At 44.5% G+C, this 15,823-nt stretch overlaps 1 protein-coding gene across 2 annotated transcripts in view; it reads left to right on the plus strand.

The window, feature by feature from the left end:
• LOC147710479 (uncharacterized) overlaps window positions 1-15,823 on the plus strand; it is a 183,323-nt gene that overhangs the window by 75,571 nt on the left and 91,929 nt on the right. For both annotated transcript variants that reach the window (XM_086921162.1, XM_086921164.1), the window contains exon 3: window positions 6,888-7,119. In XM_086921162.1, coding sequence (XP_086777288.1) covers window positions 6,888-7,119 — 232 coding nt within the window. The remainder of the gene's footprint in view (window positions 1-6,887; window positions 7,120-15,823) is intronic.

Raw genomic sequence — 15,823 nt, forward strand, 5'->3', positions numbered from 1 at the left:
TTTTGCGGATTTGCGAACTCGCAATCCGCAAAATCCGCGAATTCTCGCGAATTTGCGGATTTTTTTTGTGTTTGCGCGGGTTTCTGCCAGTTTGCGAGGGTTTTGTACAATGTCGCAAATTGCGAACTTACCTGTTGGGTCGCAAGTTTCGCGAACTTGTTGTTTCTACGTGTCCAGCCTGTTTGGGACACTCTTCTTCATCACTGCCACTCTCTGTCACCACTGCCACTCTCTGACTACTCATGCCACCCTCTGGCCCACCCATGCCACCCTCTGTTTCATCACAGCACCCTCTGGTTGTCCAGTCAGTGTACATTATTGTGGCAACGCAAGCACACCTTCCCTGCCTCAAGTGACCTGAATTAATTTGGGGCTGATTAATGTGTCACAATATTTTTTTAGCTGGCACCTGCTTCCTTAGTGCTTCCTGATTAGTGATCTTTTGCACTTGCTAAGTGCTTTCATTGTTGCAAAATTAGTTACAACACCTGCCTTGCCCCAACTGACAATAATGAATTAGGGGCTGATTAATGGATTTGAACCTCCAGCCTGGCTCCTGCTTGTCTCCCTTAGCTGTAATTCAGGACCTTTGTGGCATATGTGTAACTATTCTGAGGTTCAGAGCAGGGTCACATAATAGTTGCAACTGGCAACTGAACTCTGGAGGGGCCCCTCAGGAAGCACTACAGGAAATGGCTACTAATGATGAGCCTGAACTTTTGAACCTGGTAAGTAGTTTCAGTTTTGCTAAGATCGTATTTCTGCAATTTTGCACTTATTCGCGGGGCGCGAAGTTGTACTGGGAAGCCGCGAACTCACGCGAACAGTGCGAGCAGTGCGAGCAAAATCCGCTGCTCGCGGATTTGCGGATTTTGCGGGAGATTCGCGAATCTCGCGGATTGCGAATTTACCGAAAATCCGCAAAATCCGCGAGCGAAACGGATTTTCCGCCCATGCTTATATGGGATGAGCCTAACCTCATATGCCGACGACACTCAGCTGGTGCTGGCCATAAAGGGTGATGGACAGGAGGTAGCAGAGAGATTCCAAAGTGGGATGATCGCTATCGGTGAGTGGATGGCAAAAAATTGCCTGAAGCTCAACTCCGAAAAAACGGAGGTGGTTATCTTTGGTAACCTTTTGCCAGTCTGGTCTGTAGCCTTGTGGCCATCGGCTTTAGGTACTCCTCCTTGCCCCACTGTTAAGGTCAGAAACCTAGGAGTAACATTCGATGACCAGCTTAACTTCATGGCCCACGCATAAGGTGGCAGCTAACGCCCACTTCAAGCTCAGAATGATAAGAAAAATCATACCTTATCTACCAGACTCAGCAGCCAAGACGTTAGTCACCTCCCTGGTTCTGACATCGTTAGATTACAGTAACGGTCTTTTGCTCAATGCACAAAACAGAGTTACTAAAAAACTACAGACCGTGCAGAACGCAGCGGCACGCGTGCTGTCCAAAAAGCCTAAATTTGCACCCATCTCGGACACTCTGAAAAGCTACCACTGGTTAACCATCCAAAACAGGGTAAAATTCAAATCATTGTGCACAGTCTATAAAACTCTGCAGGACCAAGGACCACGTTTCCTCAAAGAGCAACTAATTCCCTATAATCCGCCCAGAACACTTCGATCTACCTCACTTAACCAACTAGTGGTTCAACGCAGCAGAACAGTTTCTTGGGGCGACCGTCGTTTTTTAATTGCGGCCCCTAAACTCTGGAATACTTTACCACACCACATAAAAACAAGCCCTTCACTCCTTCAGTTCAGGAAAAAACTGAAAACATGGTTATTTAATCAGTAAACCTAGCTTCGAACAAACTGATCAGGGAGAGACTTCATGGCATATTAGCGCCGAGACGCCCACGGGTAATTGTACGCGCTCTATAAATGTCATTAAATAAATAAATAAATAAAAATTTATCTTGAAAAACTATCGACCAATTTCCTTGCTGCCATACCTAGCAAAGGTGCTTGAAGCACATATTTGCAAGCCACATCTGTTCATTCATAGAAGAATCTAAGTTACACAACCCCTATCAGGTAGTAATACGGCCTGCCCATTCAACTGAAGCTGTCATTGTCTCAGTCTCAGTTGTGGATGACATGTGGGAGGAGGCCGACAGAGGTACAGCCAGGTGCTGGTCTTTTTAGAACTCTCCTTCAACACAGTCGACCATGAGCTCCTTGCCGGCCGGGATGAGGTGGTGGGCCTCCGGGACTCGGCGCGGGTAAGGAATATATCCATTTTTAAAGGATTTGTTGCAATTTGTACAGTTATTTCCTTTTAAATCTCCCAAAGTCCAGTTATTCTGTGGAGTTCCTCAGGGGTCTTTCCTGTCCCCTCATCTCTTTAATCTGTATATTCGTCCCCTAACGCACTCTCTTAAAGATATATATAATTTTTCCTGCTCTGATGAAGTGGTATTACACAGCCCAAAGACGAAATGTGTGCTAGCTGTGAGTTTCCTATGGCCAAAGTAAATACTAGTAGGAACAGAGGGCGAGCCTGTCTGGCTCTCCGCTGTATTGGCTATGGCTTTGACACAGCTCAGGTCAATGAGTTTGCATGTAGTATGCCAGACGTCTCCATGCTCAAGTCAGCAGCTGTCAGTCTTACTAGTAGCCTCTAGCAGCAGAACCTCACGCCCCCTCACCACCTCTGTTTGTATTTTTGTAGGCCATCACTAAAGATAATCAAGCACCATGTGGGAGCATGATTCGACAATGATAGCCATTTTGGCTTCCGTAGCCATACCCCCCCCCCCCACCCATCCCTTAGAAAGAAAAGGTTAAACCCCATAAAAGATGAAAGTCCAAACTCCATGAGCAGATCAGATCATGTTGGGCTGTAAACAAATATGCAGACAATATGCAGCTCCTCTTCACTATTGATGACTCCATTGAAGTCAAAGAATTTTTTTCAATAACTCTCTCTCTAAATTCGTCTAAATTCGTCTGTAGTCCATTTGACTTAGTGTAATCCCAGTCTGTCATTCCTCATAGGGAATATGGACCTGATGTATAAAGATTCCTAAAAAGAAATTGTAAACTGTATCAAATAACAATTTGCATCTCCTTATTAGGAATCTACTAAAATTATTTTGGTAGAAGGGGTACAGTTTTCACACTGACTTCCACTAAATGCATTGGTATTTTGGGCACCAACCTATTTATTACCAGGTTGGTTCACAGAGTCCCGATTCGTAGAGGTCACAATTTTACCAACCTCATCAATATGCATGAGGCAGGTTGCAAATTGAGACCCACTATGATTGGTTAGAGTCACAGGTATGGTGCTCTGCTGGCATCAGCAGACCAGCATGTCTGTGATTGTTTTTAAATAGAGCAATCTTTTTTTGTCAATGCATCCCGTTTTCCTACAAGGTGAGATGCATTCAAACAGGAAAATTAATAATATTACAAACCTTTTCTAGGAGCAGGCAGTGGTCCTATGGCTCACTGCCTGCTCCAAGAAATGTTTGTCTACTTTCAGAAAGTGGAAGGAGTCACCAAGTTTGTCAATGGCTACCAGCAATTTGAATTTGGCGGTAAAATTTGAAAGTTTGCGACTGGATTTCGGGTATTAAACAGTAATATATAAGTAAAGGAATCGGTATATGGAATGTACACTCTTTACACGCCCCTTCCAAATAACGATTCTGTATTCAGCCTGAAACCCAAATTGTGATTCGGTAACGTGTTACCCAATCACAATTTCGGTTTTGGTCATTTAAAAAAGCCATTTTGCGGTAACATAGGGCGAAATTTGAACTTTACGAATATAACGTTTCTTTTTACATCAGGCCCTAAGCCTCTTGCAGGGAATAATGAGGAGCAATTGTGAAAAACATTTGGAAAGAGAAATGTATATCTCACATTTGATCAGTAGAGTATGTGTGCCCACTAGAGAAAGACAAATCAGATCATCTTGGGCTCTGTAAAACATTGTGGACTGAAAGCAGACAATGAATAATTCTCAAGAGCTAATCAAACTTTAACTGCTCCTTTGAGCACTGATGTACCAATAGAAATATCTGTTGTCTTCTTTAAGTCATTTTGTTTTGGAGTAAAAGTGGTGTTACTCATTTGAACACAGGCCACTGGAATAATGTCTTGTCTGTAATCATCTATAACGTAAACAACAAGAAGGGGAGAGAGAGTGTCATTTAATGGATTCGTTCTCCCTAATAGATTATGTTTAAACAATAAGAATCTACTTTACAATGGAAGGGTTTCCCTACAATGGTGGGGAGCACCCAGTGTTGGTAAAATACCCATCACACACCAAAAGGACCCTCGGTGTCATGCTTCATCATTGGGGTCTTCGCACCCCTCTACGGGATGCGGCGTCCTGCGACCTACGACTACGCTGGAGCACTTACTTAGATGGCTATGTGTGGTGCGTGTGAGGGTTTTGTTTTTATGTGCGTGAGTGGTGAGGTTATCGGTGAGTGATGCTAAAAAAGGACCTGGCTCGTGGGGTAAACTAAAAAATCTTTAATGGGCCCCCGGGCTGGAACTATTAAAAGGTGAAAAAGTGGAGGTGTGGTAAGCAGGACAATGTGCATCACCTCCTGTGTGTGTATCAACATGTTTCGGAGTGGAACTCCTTCTTCAGGACGGGGTACACAAATCCCCACCTTACTCACATTTCTCTACTTAAAATATGTTTATTTACAAAAGTGAGATATGGTGCAGGTTATAATGTACCTACAAAGTTGATTATTTATCGCTATTTAGCAGACTTCTTTAAGTCATTTTCGGTGCCTTATGAGCCTAAGAACGTAGGGGTCCTCGTGCTGGTTCGCTACAAAGCCTTAGAGTGATTTCCTCCTGACTGACCCATACGCTTCTCTATTTACACATCTATTTCAACATAAGGCAATGTATTATGGCTTATGCCCGGACATGGTGGATTTGTTCTTTTCAAGGGTGCAGTAATCATTAGGGGTATATTTCTTGTTAACATTAGTATTTATGCATGTTTTTCCTTATATTTTTCTTGACCTGAGAAGTTGTGGCATTACACATTCCAAAGACGAAACACGTGCTGGCTGGGAGTTTCCTATGGCCAAGGTAAATAGTAGTAGGAACAGAGGGCGAGCCTGTCTGGCTCTCCGCTGTACGGGCTATGGCTCTGACACAACTCAGGTCAATGAGTTTGCCTGTAGTATGCCGGAATGGCACCATGCTCAAGTCGGCAACATATCAGTCTTACTAGTTACCTCTAGAAGCAGAACCTCACGCGCCCTCACCTTTTGTATTTTTGAGTGCCGGGCCGCATGTGATCACTGTAGATTATCAAGCGCCATGATGGAGCTTGATTAAACAATGATGGCCATATTGGCGTCTGTAGCCATAACCCCCTTAGAAGGTAAAGGTTAAACCCTATAAAAGAAGAGGTTTCAAACTCGATGAGCAGATCATATCATGTTGGGCTGCATTGCATTATCATGGACAAACAGTTGAGATGGTGCTCTGAAAGCACATCACTTCTGTAGCAGTAGCACTGTACAATATCGTACTTTTTGACTTTGGCACCACTCAGTTTGAAATTCATTAGTATTTGTAAGCTTTTGTTAGTTTTTATTTTTCTGTGCAATGCAATCAATATTGTAGTCTACAAAAGTTTCCTACTGTATGGGTATTTACTCCTTTTAAACAGCATTTATTTGAGTGCTATTTAGGGTGTTGTAAGTGTCCCATTGAACAAGCATCTCTTTGTAAATCTGTTGAAAATTTATTTTCATGGACTCCCAGGCATTTGCAGCATAAACCATTCTTGCAACCTTACATAGCTACATTAATTATTTTTGACTTACCACTTTAAATTACATTTTTATCGACAGCTCTCTACCCACTGCTCATGGATGGTTAAACAAGCTAGAATAATCTAACACTATTGGCCTTATTCCGATGTCAGGCGGAAGACCATCCAACAGCTTGTCCGAGGCAGTCTGCCCGACTTCTGAGGCTTCAGTCCGACCACCGTATTATGATAAAGGCGGTCCAACCTATGCCTGCGCGGGGAATCCGCTCTGCCTCCGACAGGCTCAAGGAGGTCGTCGGGGCAGCAGGCAGATTGTAATTCCCAAAATGGAGGCAGTGCCTGCTCAGGCACCACCCTGTAAATTACGATGCAAAGTTCCAACAGCCTTTTCATGTCGGTTCTTCCGCCATGGAAAGGCTGGAGGAAAGGGTGCGTCGTGTACCCTAGCAGGGCCCTTATGCCCCGTGGGCCTCAGCTATGGCCCTGAGGGGGGGGGGGGGGCACCTGTGGTGTCCCTGTAAACATCCATGCACCGTGTGGCATGCAATAGGAAAAATAAACTTTCCGACCACCGTGAAGGCGGTCACATTGTAAGTTGGGAAGCAGGACCGCTGACTCCTTGTCGGGCGGTCCTCTTTCCAACACGATGCCGGTCGGATGCTTCCTTGACCGGCATCGTAATGAGACCCTATGTGGTCTCATGAAAAACTTATTGAGCCGTCAAAGATGTGCAGGTAAATGGATCTAGGGTTTCCGTATTTTGAGTCTTTTATGTGATAATATTGAATGATGATGACTCTCCCTTAAATGGTCCTAGCGATCAAATGCATATCACTTTTGCATGTTCCTAGAGATGATGTGTATTAAGGATGGGCATTGAGTTTCTTCCTCCTAAGACATAGCTCTTAGTTGATTGTTGGGGTGGACATTAGCTTTCCCATTGTTGGATGATCATAAAATGCTCCTGGGAGTGAATGGCTATGCTTTACCTTTACCTAGTGATGTGTTGCCCTTGGCAATGAGTAAGATGAAATGATGTCTGTAATGAGAACAATTTACTTTGTGATTTAAGAGCATTTCAAAGTATAGTCCACTCATTCCTTCCTAGGCGGAGACGAACATAGGCCAGCAGTTGCTTCTGAAAGATCCCCAAGGAGACGAGATCATTGAGAACATCACGCTCTTGCTTGACTCTTCCAATGAATGGACAGCCAGCAATGCGGCCTTGGTGCTGGCACGACTCTCAATGTGCCAAGAGGGGTGCGAAAAGCTCTTGGAACACACCACCTCTGAGCTGACATTGAGAAAGCTGATTATGAGTTTGCAGGTGGATGAAGCCGGTGAGTAAGTTAACCATAAAACGCTGTGGTCAAGAGAATTCAAAGGACAGAGTGGTTTGCATCGATGAGTCACTTCTGAAAAGTGTATTTTGTAACTTGAATCCCAGTGTCTGCCATAAAGCTTTACACACAAAAAAAATTAAGACAGATCAAGCGTGAAGCAGGTAGAAACAGAATGTCGTAAAGAGTGTTGCAATAGAAGAGCAAATGGGTAGGGGATTAGTGGATGTAGCACTCAAATCTAGTGAGAGACAGATGAGAATGTTGCAGAAGGGGTCCAGGCAAATATGTAGGAGTATGGCATACTAAGTAGTGATAAAAATAAAGGTAGAGCATGTGTAGGGTGATAAGAGTGAGTTATTGCACAAAAAACCTCTGGAATGACACTGAGCTAGCAATAGGTCCTTGGAAACGAAATAGAGAAAACACAGCTCAAGGTTAAGTGCAAAAGAAGTATATTGTTCTGATTATTACATAGCGAATACTGGCGGGAGACTTCACTGTACGTGAAACACAAGAATGTGTAAATAGTCTCGTAATTACAACTAAGCGCAGACAGTTTTCATCCTAGGTGACTCTATTCAGCATCTGGCTCTGCTGTGTAAGTACAATATGAAAGTTACCTGCAAGACTGCTCCGTTGTAACTTCTAAAGCAGAACTTTGCTGTTTTTTTTACATTAATCAGCATTCTAGAATAATCAGGGTTTGACTCTCTGGCCTGAGTTTGCCTTAATTTATAAGCATAAGATGGAAGACCGTTGACTGTCTGAAGACGTCATTGGAGTGCACTGATGCTTGTCCACCATCATTTGTGCTTTGACTCCTTTTTTAGGTCACAGCTACACAGCTCATGCGCTGTGTTGCGAGATGTTTGTTTACAATTCACTGGCTTACAACACGCCCACAGGATACCATTAGTTGTTTTCGTTCACACTGTCACTTGCAATCTTTCGATTGCTTCTCCCGTAGACTTCCCTTCCTTCTTTGTCTTAGCTCCTCCCTGGAGCAAGGACCAAGTACGTGTGTTCTTCCTCATCCATTTGAAATGCATTATTTGTTTAATTGTATGTGCATTTCGGTATTATTCCTGGCATGCAATGCGGCTTCCCTACTTTTAACACAGGTATTCAGCTTCTTATTTCTGATGTTTTCTCCCTATCTGCTGTCTCTTTTGATGCATTAGTTATTTATGGCACTCTACACTACTCCACTCTATGTCCCTCCACTCCACTGTCCACCACTCTACACCAACCCACTCTATGCCACTCTACTCTAAGCCACTCCACTCTACACCACTCTACTCTATGCCACTCTACTCTACACCACTCCACTTTACTCTATGCCACTCCACTTTATTGCCTCAGGTTCCTGGACCTTCGACAGGGAGCTTCTGTCAGATACAACCTATTTGGATCATTTGTATGAATGGATTAGATATATTCTGTAAATTAATAGAGTGATTGGCCTGACTGGTCTGATGTGGGATGCCCTAACAACAGTAATTAGGGGGGACACGCTTAGCTTTAGTCTGTATCAACAGAAGTTATAGCAGACCAAGATCCTGGGTCGTTATAATAAGCTACCCCTAACCTAAGAGAAATTAAAACCAAAGATCACCCAGCATTTTAGCAGGGAGGTGGCTGTTAAATTTCGCCAATTTAGATCGGAATGCTATGAATATGGGGAGACCACGGGGAGACTATTACCAAAGTGGATTAGGCAGAAGGAAGTGGAGAATGGGATACCTGGTATCATAGATCAGGAAGGGAGGATGTTTGAATCCGCATCTGATATTGTAAGGGGTTTCATCGACTTTTATGAAGCCCTATGTATGGAAGAACTTGAAATCCCAACGGATGGGTATGAGGATTTTTTTATGGGCTTGGACAGGGTCAGATTAAATGAGGAGGACCAGGATACCCTGGATGCTGAAATAACATTAAACAAGATTTCTGAGGTGACCAATTTGTTAGCCACTGGGAAAGCCACTGGGTCTGATAATCTTCTGTTAGAATTCTTTAAAGCTTTTTTTGGAGAACTCTGATATTGTGCAGACTTTCCTGCAGGCACAAGCAGGATCAATCCCACCTTCATGGGAAACAACTAAAATAATGTTTGTAAGAAAAAAAGTAAATCATCTTTGCTCCCCGGATCATATAGGCCGATTTTTTTAGTACATTGTGATGGGAAAATGTATGCCAAAATATTGGCAAAGCGGCTGGAGATGGTTATCTCGCCATTACTGTCCCTCGGGCAGCACAGTTTTATTCCGAGGCATGGTACAGTTGACCACATTAGACACGGCTATTGACTGTGTGTCATGGGAACTTTTGTGGAAAGGTTTGGCAGAAGCTTTATCAAGGCCATTAATGCCCTGTATAAGGCCGTGAGGGCTACATTACAAATAAGGGGGTTGGAGTCGGACTGTACACAGATATCAAGCAGTATGAAGGGCTGCCCATGCTCACCTCTATTATTCGCATTATATATAGATACCTTCATAGCAAAGCTTGAGAATAACTCACATATTTAACTCGCTATTGTTAATCAAGTAGAGTGAAAATTGCTCACTTACGCAGACGATATCGCTGTGGTTTCTACAGATCCCTCTGCGGTGCTCCCTGAAATTGAAGATCAAGCTAGACAATTTTAGGGACGCACTGGATATAGACTGAATGAGGGTAAAACCCAGGTGTTATACACTGAGGGAACAGGATTCAGAGACCAACGAGTGTTGGATGAAGAAGTGTACCTAGGAGTTAGAATTACAGCAGCTCTGGATAGATTGGTAGAACTGAAAATAGCACCTTTACTATACAATATTAAACCAGATCTTGATAGAATTATTCACCCACATCTCTCGTTATTTGGAAGAAGTAATGCATTGAAAATGACTATTCTACCAAAGGTACTATATATTTTTAGAACTATCCCTGTGGAAGTCAGCAAATATTGGCTGTCTAACTTAGAGAGTGCTTATTCTAGCTTTTTGTGGGGGTATCGGAGACCAAGGAGGGCGCCTAAATCCAAAATTTTGCAGCGGCTGCGAGGCGAATGGTTAGTCCCTAATTTTACTTTTTATTATTGGGCTTGTATGTTGCAACATTTGGGAATTGTAATTACAGGGGGTTTAGGTGGAATAAATTTAGCAGAAGCTCCAACAATCTATGAGATGATCTTGGGAACCAAAGCTAGGGGATATCTTGTTAAAAAAGTAGAACCAAGCTATTATAAGAAAATCAGGTTTAAGGCTATAAGAGCAGCATATAAAGTCTGGAGCCAGATTGAGCGGCGATTAGGTATTCTTAAGCTACATTTTTATACACTTATGTCAGCATCATCAATTTCTCCACCTGTTTTTCAGGATCAATTATAGACACATGAGTGCAGAAGGGATTCACAATATTAGGAGATCTATACTGTGATGGTCAAACTTCGCTCCTTCGCTGAGCCTATGATTTGCTGGTACAAGGACTACAAGACGATTTGGAAATGCAAAACTCTATGTGGGAGACTAGGTTTGGCACAAAGGAGTTCTGTCTCCAGGAGTCATTGGATTAGGCAATAAGGTGTTATTAACGGCAGACTTAAGAAGCCTACACTTTAAGGCAGTATTCAATCTATACCACACCCCGGCCAAGGTGGCTAAGTGGGGTAGTAGATTTTGTGGCAAGTGCAATAGGTGTGGTTCGGAGCAGGACAAAATTATTCACATATTGTTCGCAAGCCCCAAATTAGAATCATTGATACAAGACATTGGGAGGTTTGTGGGGCTCAATTATTGATGGGCAGGTTCGTATTACCCTGTATTGATGATCTTGGGTGTGATTGACATCTCGGAAGACAATGAGGTATTAAGAGAAACATATTTATTATTTATTGCTATGATGGTCGTCTGCTTGTGCATTGCATCAGAATGGTTCAATTCTGACACCCCCCCGAAACCCCACATTTTCAATGTAGAGATCAAGATAGTTAGCAGTTTACAATATGGAAATTAATCTGTATAAATGCAAAGGGAGAAAGAAACAGTTGTGGGGGGCCAGAATCAGGGCCGAAGTTACCAACTGGATGGAAGTGCCGATGCAGCAGGAATGTGCCCCTGCACCACATACACCCAAGCAGAAGGCAAAGGTCAGTACTCCGCCCACTGGGCCCAGTCGAGATCGATCATCTACTTCGAAAGTCCCACCTTCCGGCTCGACTCCGAAGAAATCTTCCACTCCTTCCAGTGCCTCGACACCGAACAAGAGTCTTCCTACGGCTCCGAAACAAGGTCTGCCGCCTTCCGGTGCCTCGTCACCGAACAAGACTCCGTCGACACCGAAGCCAAAATACCCTTCGGCTCCAAAACCGAAACCAAAAGACGCACCAGCTCCGAAGCCGCACACGGTGCCGAAAACAACAAAGCCTGATTCCGAGGCCTCTGAGCCCGCGAACAGGCCTTCCAATCCAAAATCGACGCCTTCGACGCCGAAACCTAAGCCACAGGACCCTCTAATACCTCCTAAGGCTAAAGACACTCAACAACCTATGCCGGCACCGAAAAAACCAGCGCCGAAGAAGGTTGCGCCTCAAGAGGACCTTTTTCGGCCAGATCCTCAACAGAAAAAGATCTTCATCGACCCGAAAACTGGTTATGTTGGTACCACACCACTCAAGAAGAGACCTGCAGCTACACCACCTACACCTGTGGTTCCTGCCAAGAAGAAGGACTGTGCAACCTCTCCTCTGCACTTTTCCTTTCCTGTCTCTCCTCCTTCTCCCTCTCCTCCCCATGTTTCACCTCAGAACTCTGCTATACAATCTCCATTATCATCACATTCACCACAGAATGATAATGAATACGATTTAGGTGGAGGGGACGGGGAGGGAGACAATACATACCCTGAAGGTGAGGGCACATGGACATTTCCATACACAAAACCTGTGCCTAGGTGGGAGTTTCCATACCCTACAGATGACCCTGATGTCCCTGAGGCACCCTCATACCCATCTAAACCTTCTCCTCCTGAGGATACTATTGGGTTTGGCCAGCTGATCAACAGAGCTGCTACATATCATGGTGTCCCCATGCATTCTGAGGCCATTGTGGGAGATTTTCTCTTAGATACTCTTGAGCAGTCTCAGAGATCCGCTCAAATTCTTCCCATGATCAAAGGGGTGTTTAAGCATGCTACTGAGATCTTTAAAGATCCTGTGCGTACCAGAATTTTAAACCCCAGAATTGAAAAGAAATATAGACCTGCACCCTCAGACCCAGTCTATATTAAAGGACACCTACCACTAGACCCATTAGTGGTGTCCAACGCACGTAAAAGGGCCAATTCTCAGACTTCTGGTGAAGCACCTCCGTCTGACAAAGAATCCAAGATTATTGATGCATCAGGCAAAAGAATAGCTGCGCAGGCTTCCAATATATGGCGCATAGCTAATACGCAAGCCCTCCTCTCCCGTTATGATAGGGCTCACTACGACCAATTGGAGAAATTGCTTGAACACCTCCCAGATCAGTATAAAGATCAAGCTACTGACCTCATACAGGAAGGCAAATTAATATCTAACGCTTCCATCAAATGCGCACTAGATGCCGCAGACACAGCATCTAGAGCTATTAATACCAGTGTCGTCATTAGGAGACATGCATGGCTATGCATTTCGGGGTTCAAACAGGAAGTACAAACCACCATTTTGAACCAGCCTTTTAACCAAAACCAGTTATTTGGTCCGGAGGTAGACACGACCCTCGAAAATATAAAAAAGACGCAGACACTGCCAAGTCTATGGGGGCCTTACAGTCCACCCCAGCTCGAGGCTTCTTTCCTCGCTCCTTTTACAGAGGCAGCTCCAAACAAACTGGAACAGACACTAACACGTCTTTCAAGACACAAACCTCCTCTAACAAGAGTTACTACAGAGGAGGATACAGAGGCAATAATACCAAGGGCAGAGGCAGAGGTAATAACAACACTCAAGCCTCTTCCGCCCCTAAGCAATGACTTCCCTGCGCTCCCCCCGCAGCATTCCACTCCTGTAGGGGGCAGACTAACAGAGTTCCTGCCTGTCTGGAACTCCATTACGACAGACAAGTGGGTAATACAGATTATCCAACATGGCTACTGCCTAGAACTTACAGCAACCCCTCCACACATCCCTCCCAGTCAGCGTCAAATGTCTACCGATCATCTAGATCTGCTCCGGCAGGAGGTTCTATACCTTCTGCAGAAGGGTGCGATTCAGATAGTTCATTTACAGGAACAAACTATGGGGGTTTACTCGTTGTACTTTCTAATTCCCAAAAAAGACGGGACCTTGAGACCGATTCTAGACCTCAGGCCCCTCAAACATTACATACAATCAGATCATTTTCATATGATCACTCTGCAACAAGTGCTTCCACTGCTGCAACAGGGAAATTTCCTTGCTACACTAGATCTGAAAGACGCCTACTTTCACATCCCTGTACATCCTGCTCACAGGAAATACCTACGGTTTGCACAGGAAGGACAACACTATCAGTTCACAGTCCTTCCAATTGGAGTGACAACGGCACCAAGAGTATTCACGAAGTGCCTAGCAGTCGTAGCAGCACATCTGAAAAGACAACAGATCCATGTCTTCCCTTATCTAGACGATTGGCTCATAAAAGCCACATCGGCCAGCCAGTGCGTTGCACAAACACACCAAACGATCCAGATGCTGCACAACCTAGGGTTTACAATAAACTACACCAAGTCGCACCTAGAGCCTTCGCACGTACACCAGTATCTAGGGGCTATAGTAGACACGTCTACAGCTCTAGCTTATCCGAGTCCAGCCAGGATACAGAGCATTTAAAACTTAGTTGCTGTTTTTCAACACCAACAATCTCTCCCAGCCAGAGTGTTCATGAAACTCATAGGCATGATAGCATCTTGCATCTTCATAGTTCCACACGCAAGATTGCAAATGCGTCCGCTACAAGAGTGTCTAGCACAACAGTGGAACCAAGCTCACAGTCAATTAACAGACCTGGTGTTGGTGGACAGCCGCACACATCGCTCTCTGCAGCGGTGGAACACCAAAAACCTGACAAAGGGGCAGCCGTTTCTAGAGCCAGTTCCACAAGTAGTGCTCACAACAGACGCATCCCTCACAGGATAGGGAGCCCATCTCCTACGGCATACCACTCAGGGTCAATGGACCGCTCAACAGTGGCTACTCCATATCAACCATCTCGAGCTGCTAGCAATATTCCTAGCACTCAAGTCCTTCCAACTTCACGTGCAAAGCAAGGCTGTCCTCATCCGGACGGACAATATGACAGCCATGTACTACATTCAAAAACAGGGGGGGACACACTCTCTGCAACTGTCCCAGCTTGCACAAAACATTTGGAGATGGGCCATTCCTCAAAACATACATCTGTTAGCAGAACACCTTCCAGGAGTTCACAATCAGATAGCAGATCTGTTGAGTCGACAGTCACAACAGATTCACGAATGGGAATTGCATCCACAAGTTCTTTAGCCATTCTTCCAACAGTGGGGTCATAGACACATAGACCTGTTTGCCACCCACGAAAACACAAAATCCCCCAGCCTTCGCCGCCAGGTTTCCACACCCACTGTCCGAAGGCAATGCAATATGGATGAACTGGTCAGGCAGATTTGCGTATGCTTTTCCACCTCTCCCACTAATTCCATTAGTGGTGCGCAAGCTCAGACAACAGTCTCTCAAACTAATCCTTGTAGCTCCCACGTGGGCACGCCAACCGTGGTTCACCACGCTGTTGAAACTATCTCTAGTTCCACACCAAAAGCTGCGGCTCACTCCATCTCTGTTAACACAGAACCATGGCGAAATCAGGCACCCAGACCCGCACCAACTGAATCTAGCGATCTGGCTCCTGAAGTCCTAGAGTTTGATTACTTAAACCTACCACTAGACTGTATGGCCATTATTAAAGAAGCCAGGAAACCCACTACCAGAGCGTGTTACGCTGCTAAATGGAAGAGATTCGCAATTTATTGCACGAATAATCAAATTGACCCCCTGGACAGGGCTTAATTTGAGCCGGAGCTTGCCGGTGCTTAGCACCGGCACCTAATTATCAGGGCCGGGTCTACAGTCACGCTCATTAAGTGCACCAAGTGCACCGTTGTTAAATGGTTCCAAGCACATAAACACTCCTGCAAATAACTTCAGAATAAATAGATACTGGCAGGTGTCACAGGCCTGGCTGCCTCGGGTGGAGTAAATGTTTAATAGTTTATTGGGCCCATGAATCTTATTCTTACAAAGTCCATCAGTTTATTTTGTATATCTTTGTAACTACTGTATGGCATAACTCTGTAGAGCATTGGATTCCGGTACAGCTTAAACCCCGGCCTTCGTTTAGTAAAAATCCACCCGGTTTTTAACAACACAGCTGTCCCTGCAGGAATTCTAAATAAAGTTTGATGGCTGAATAATTCCTCTGGAGAAAGTGTAAGGGCAGCGTGTGCTCCGAAGGTGCTCTGCAACGAAAGACGAAAATGACATCATGTCTGTAAATGTGTGGAACATCTCTTTTTAAAGGGATGAGAATCGTCAGCTTTGCTCGGAGTGACCAGAAAAAGAGAAAAGTACAACTTATATGGTGTGGATGAAACCCACGAAGAATGTTCCGTTTTGAAACTATGAGTAAGACACAATTAGCAAGTAATTTCTCGTTCCAACAAG

Source organism: Lissotriton vulgaris, chromosome 5 (genome assembly GCF_964263255.1).
Source record: "Lissotriton vulgaris chromosome 5, aLisVul1.2, whole genome shotgun sequence".
Taxonomy (NCBI): domain Eukaryota; kingdom Metazoa; phylum Chordata; class Amphibia; order Caudata; family Salamandridae; genus Lissotriton; species Lissotriton vulgaris.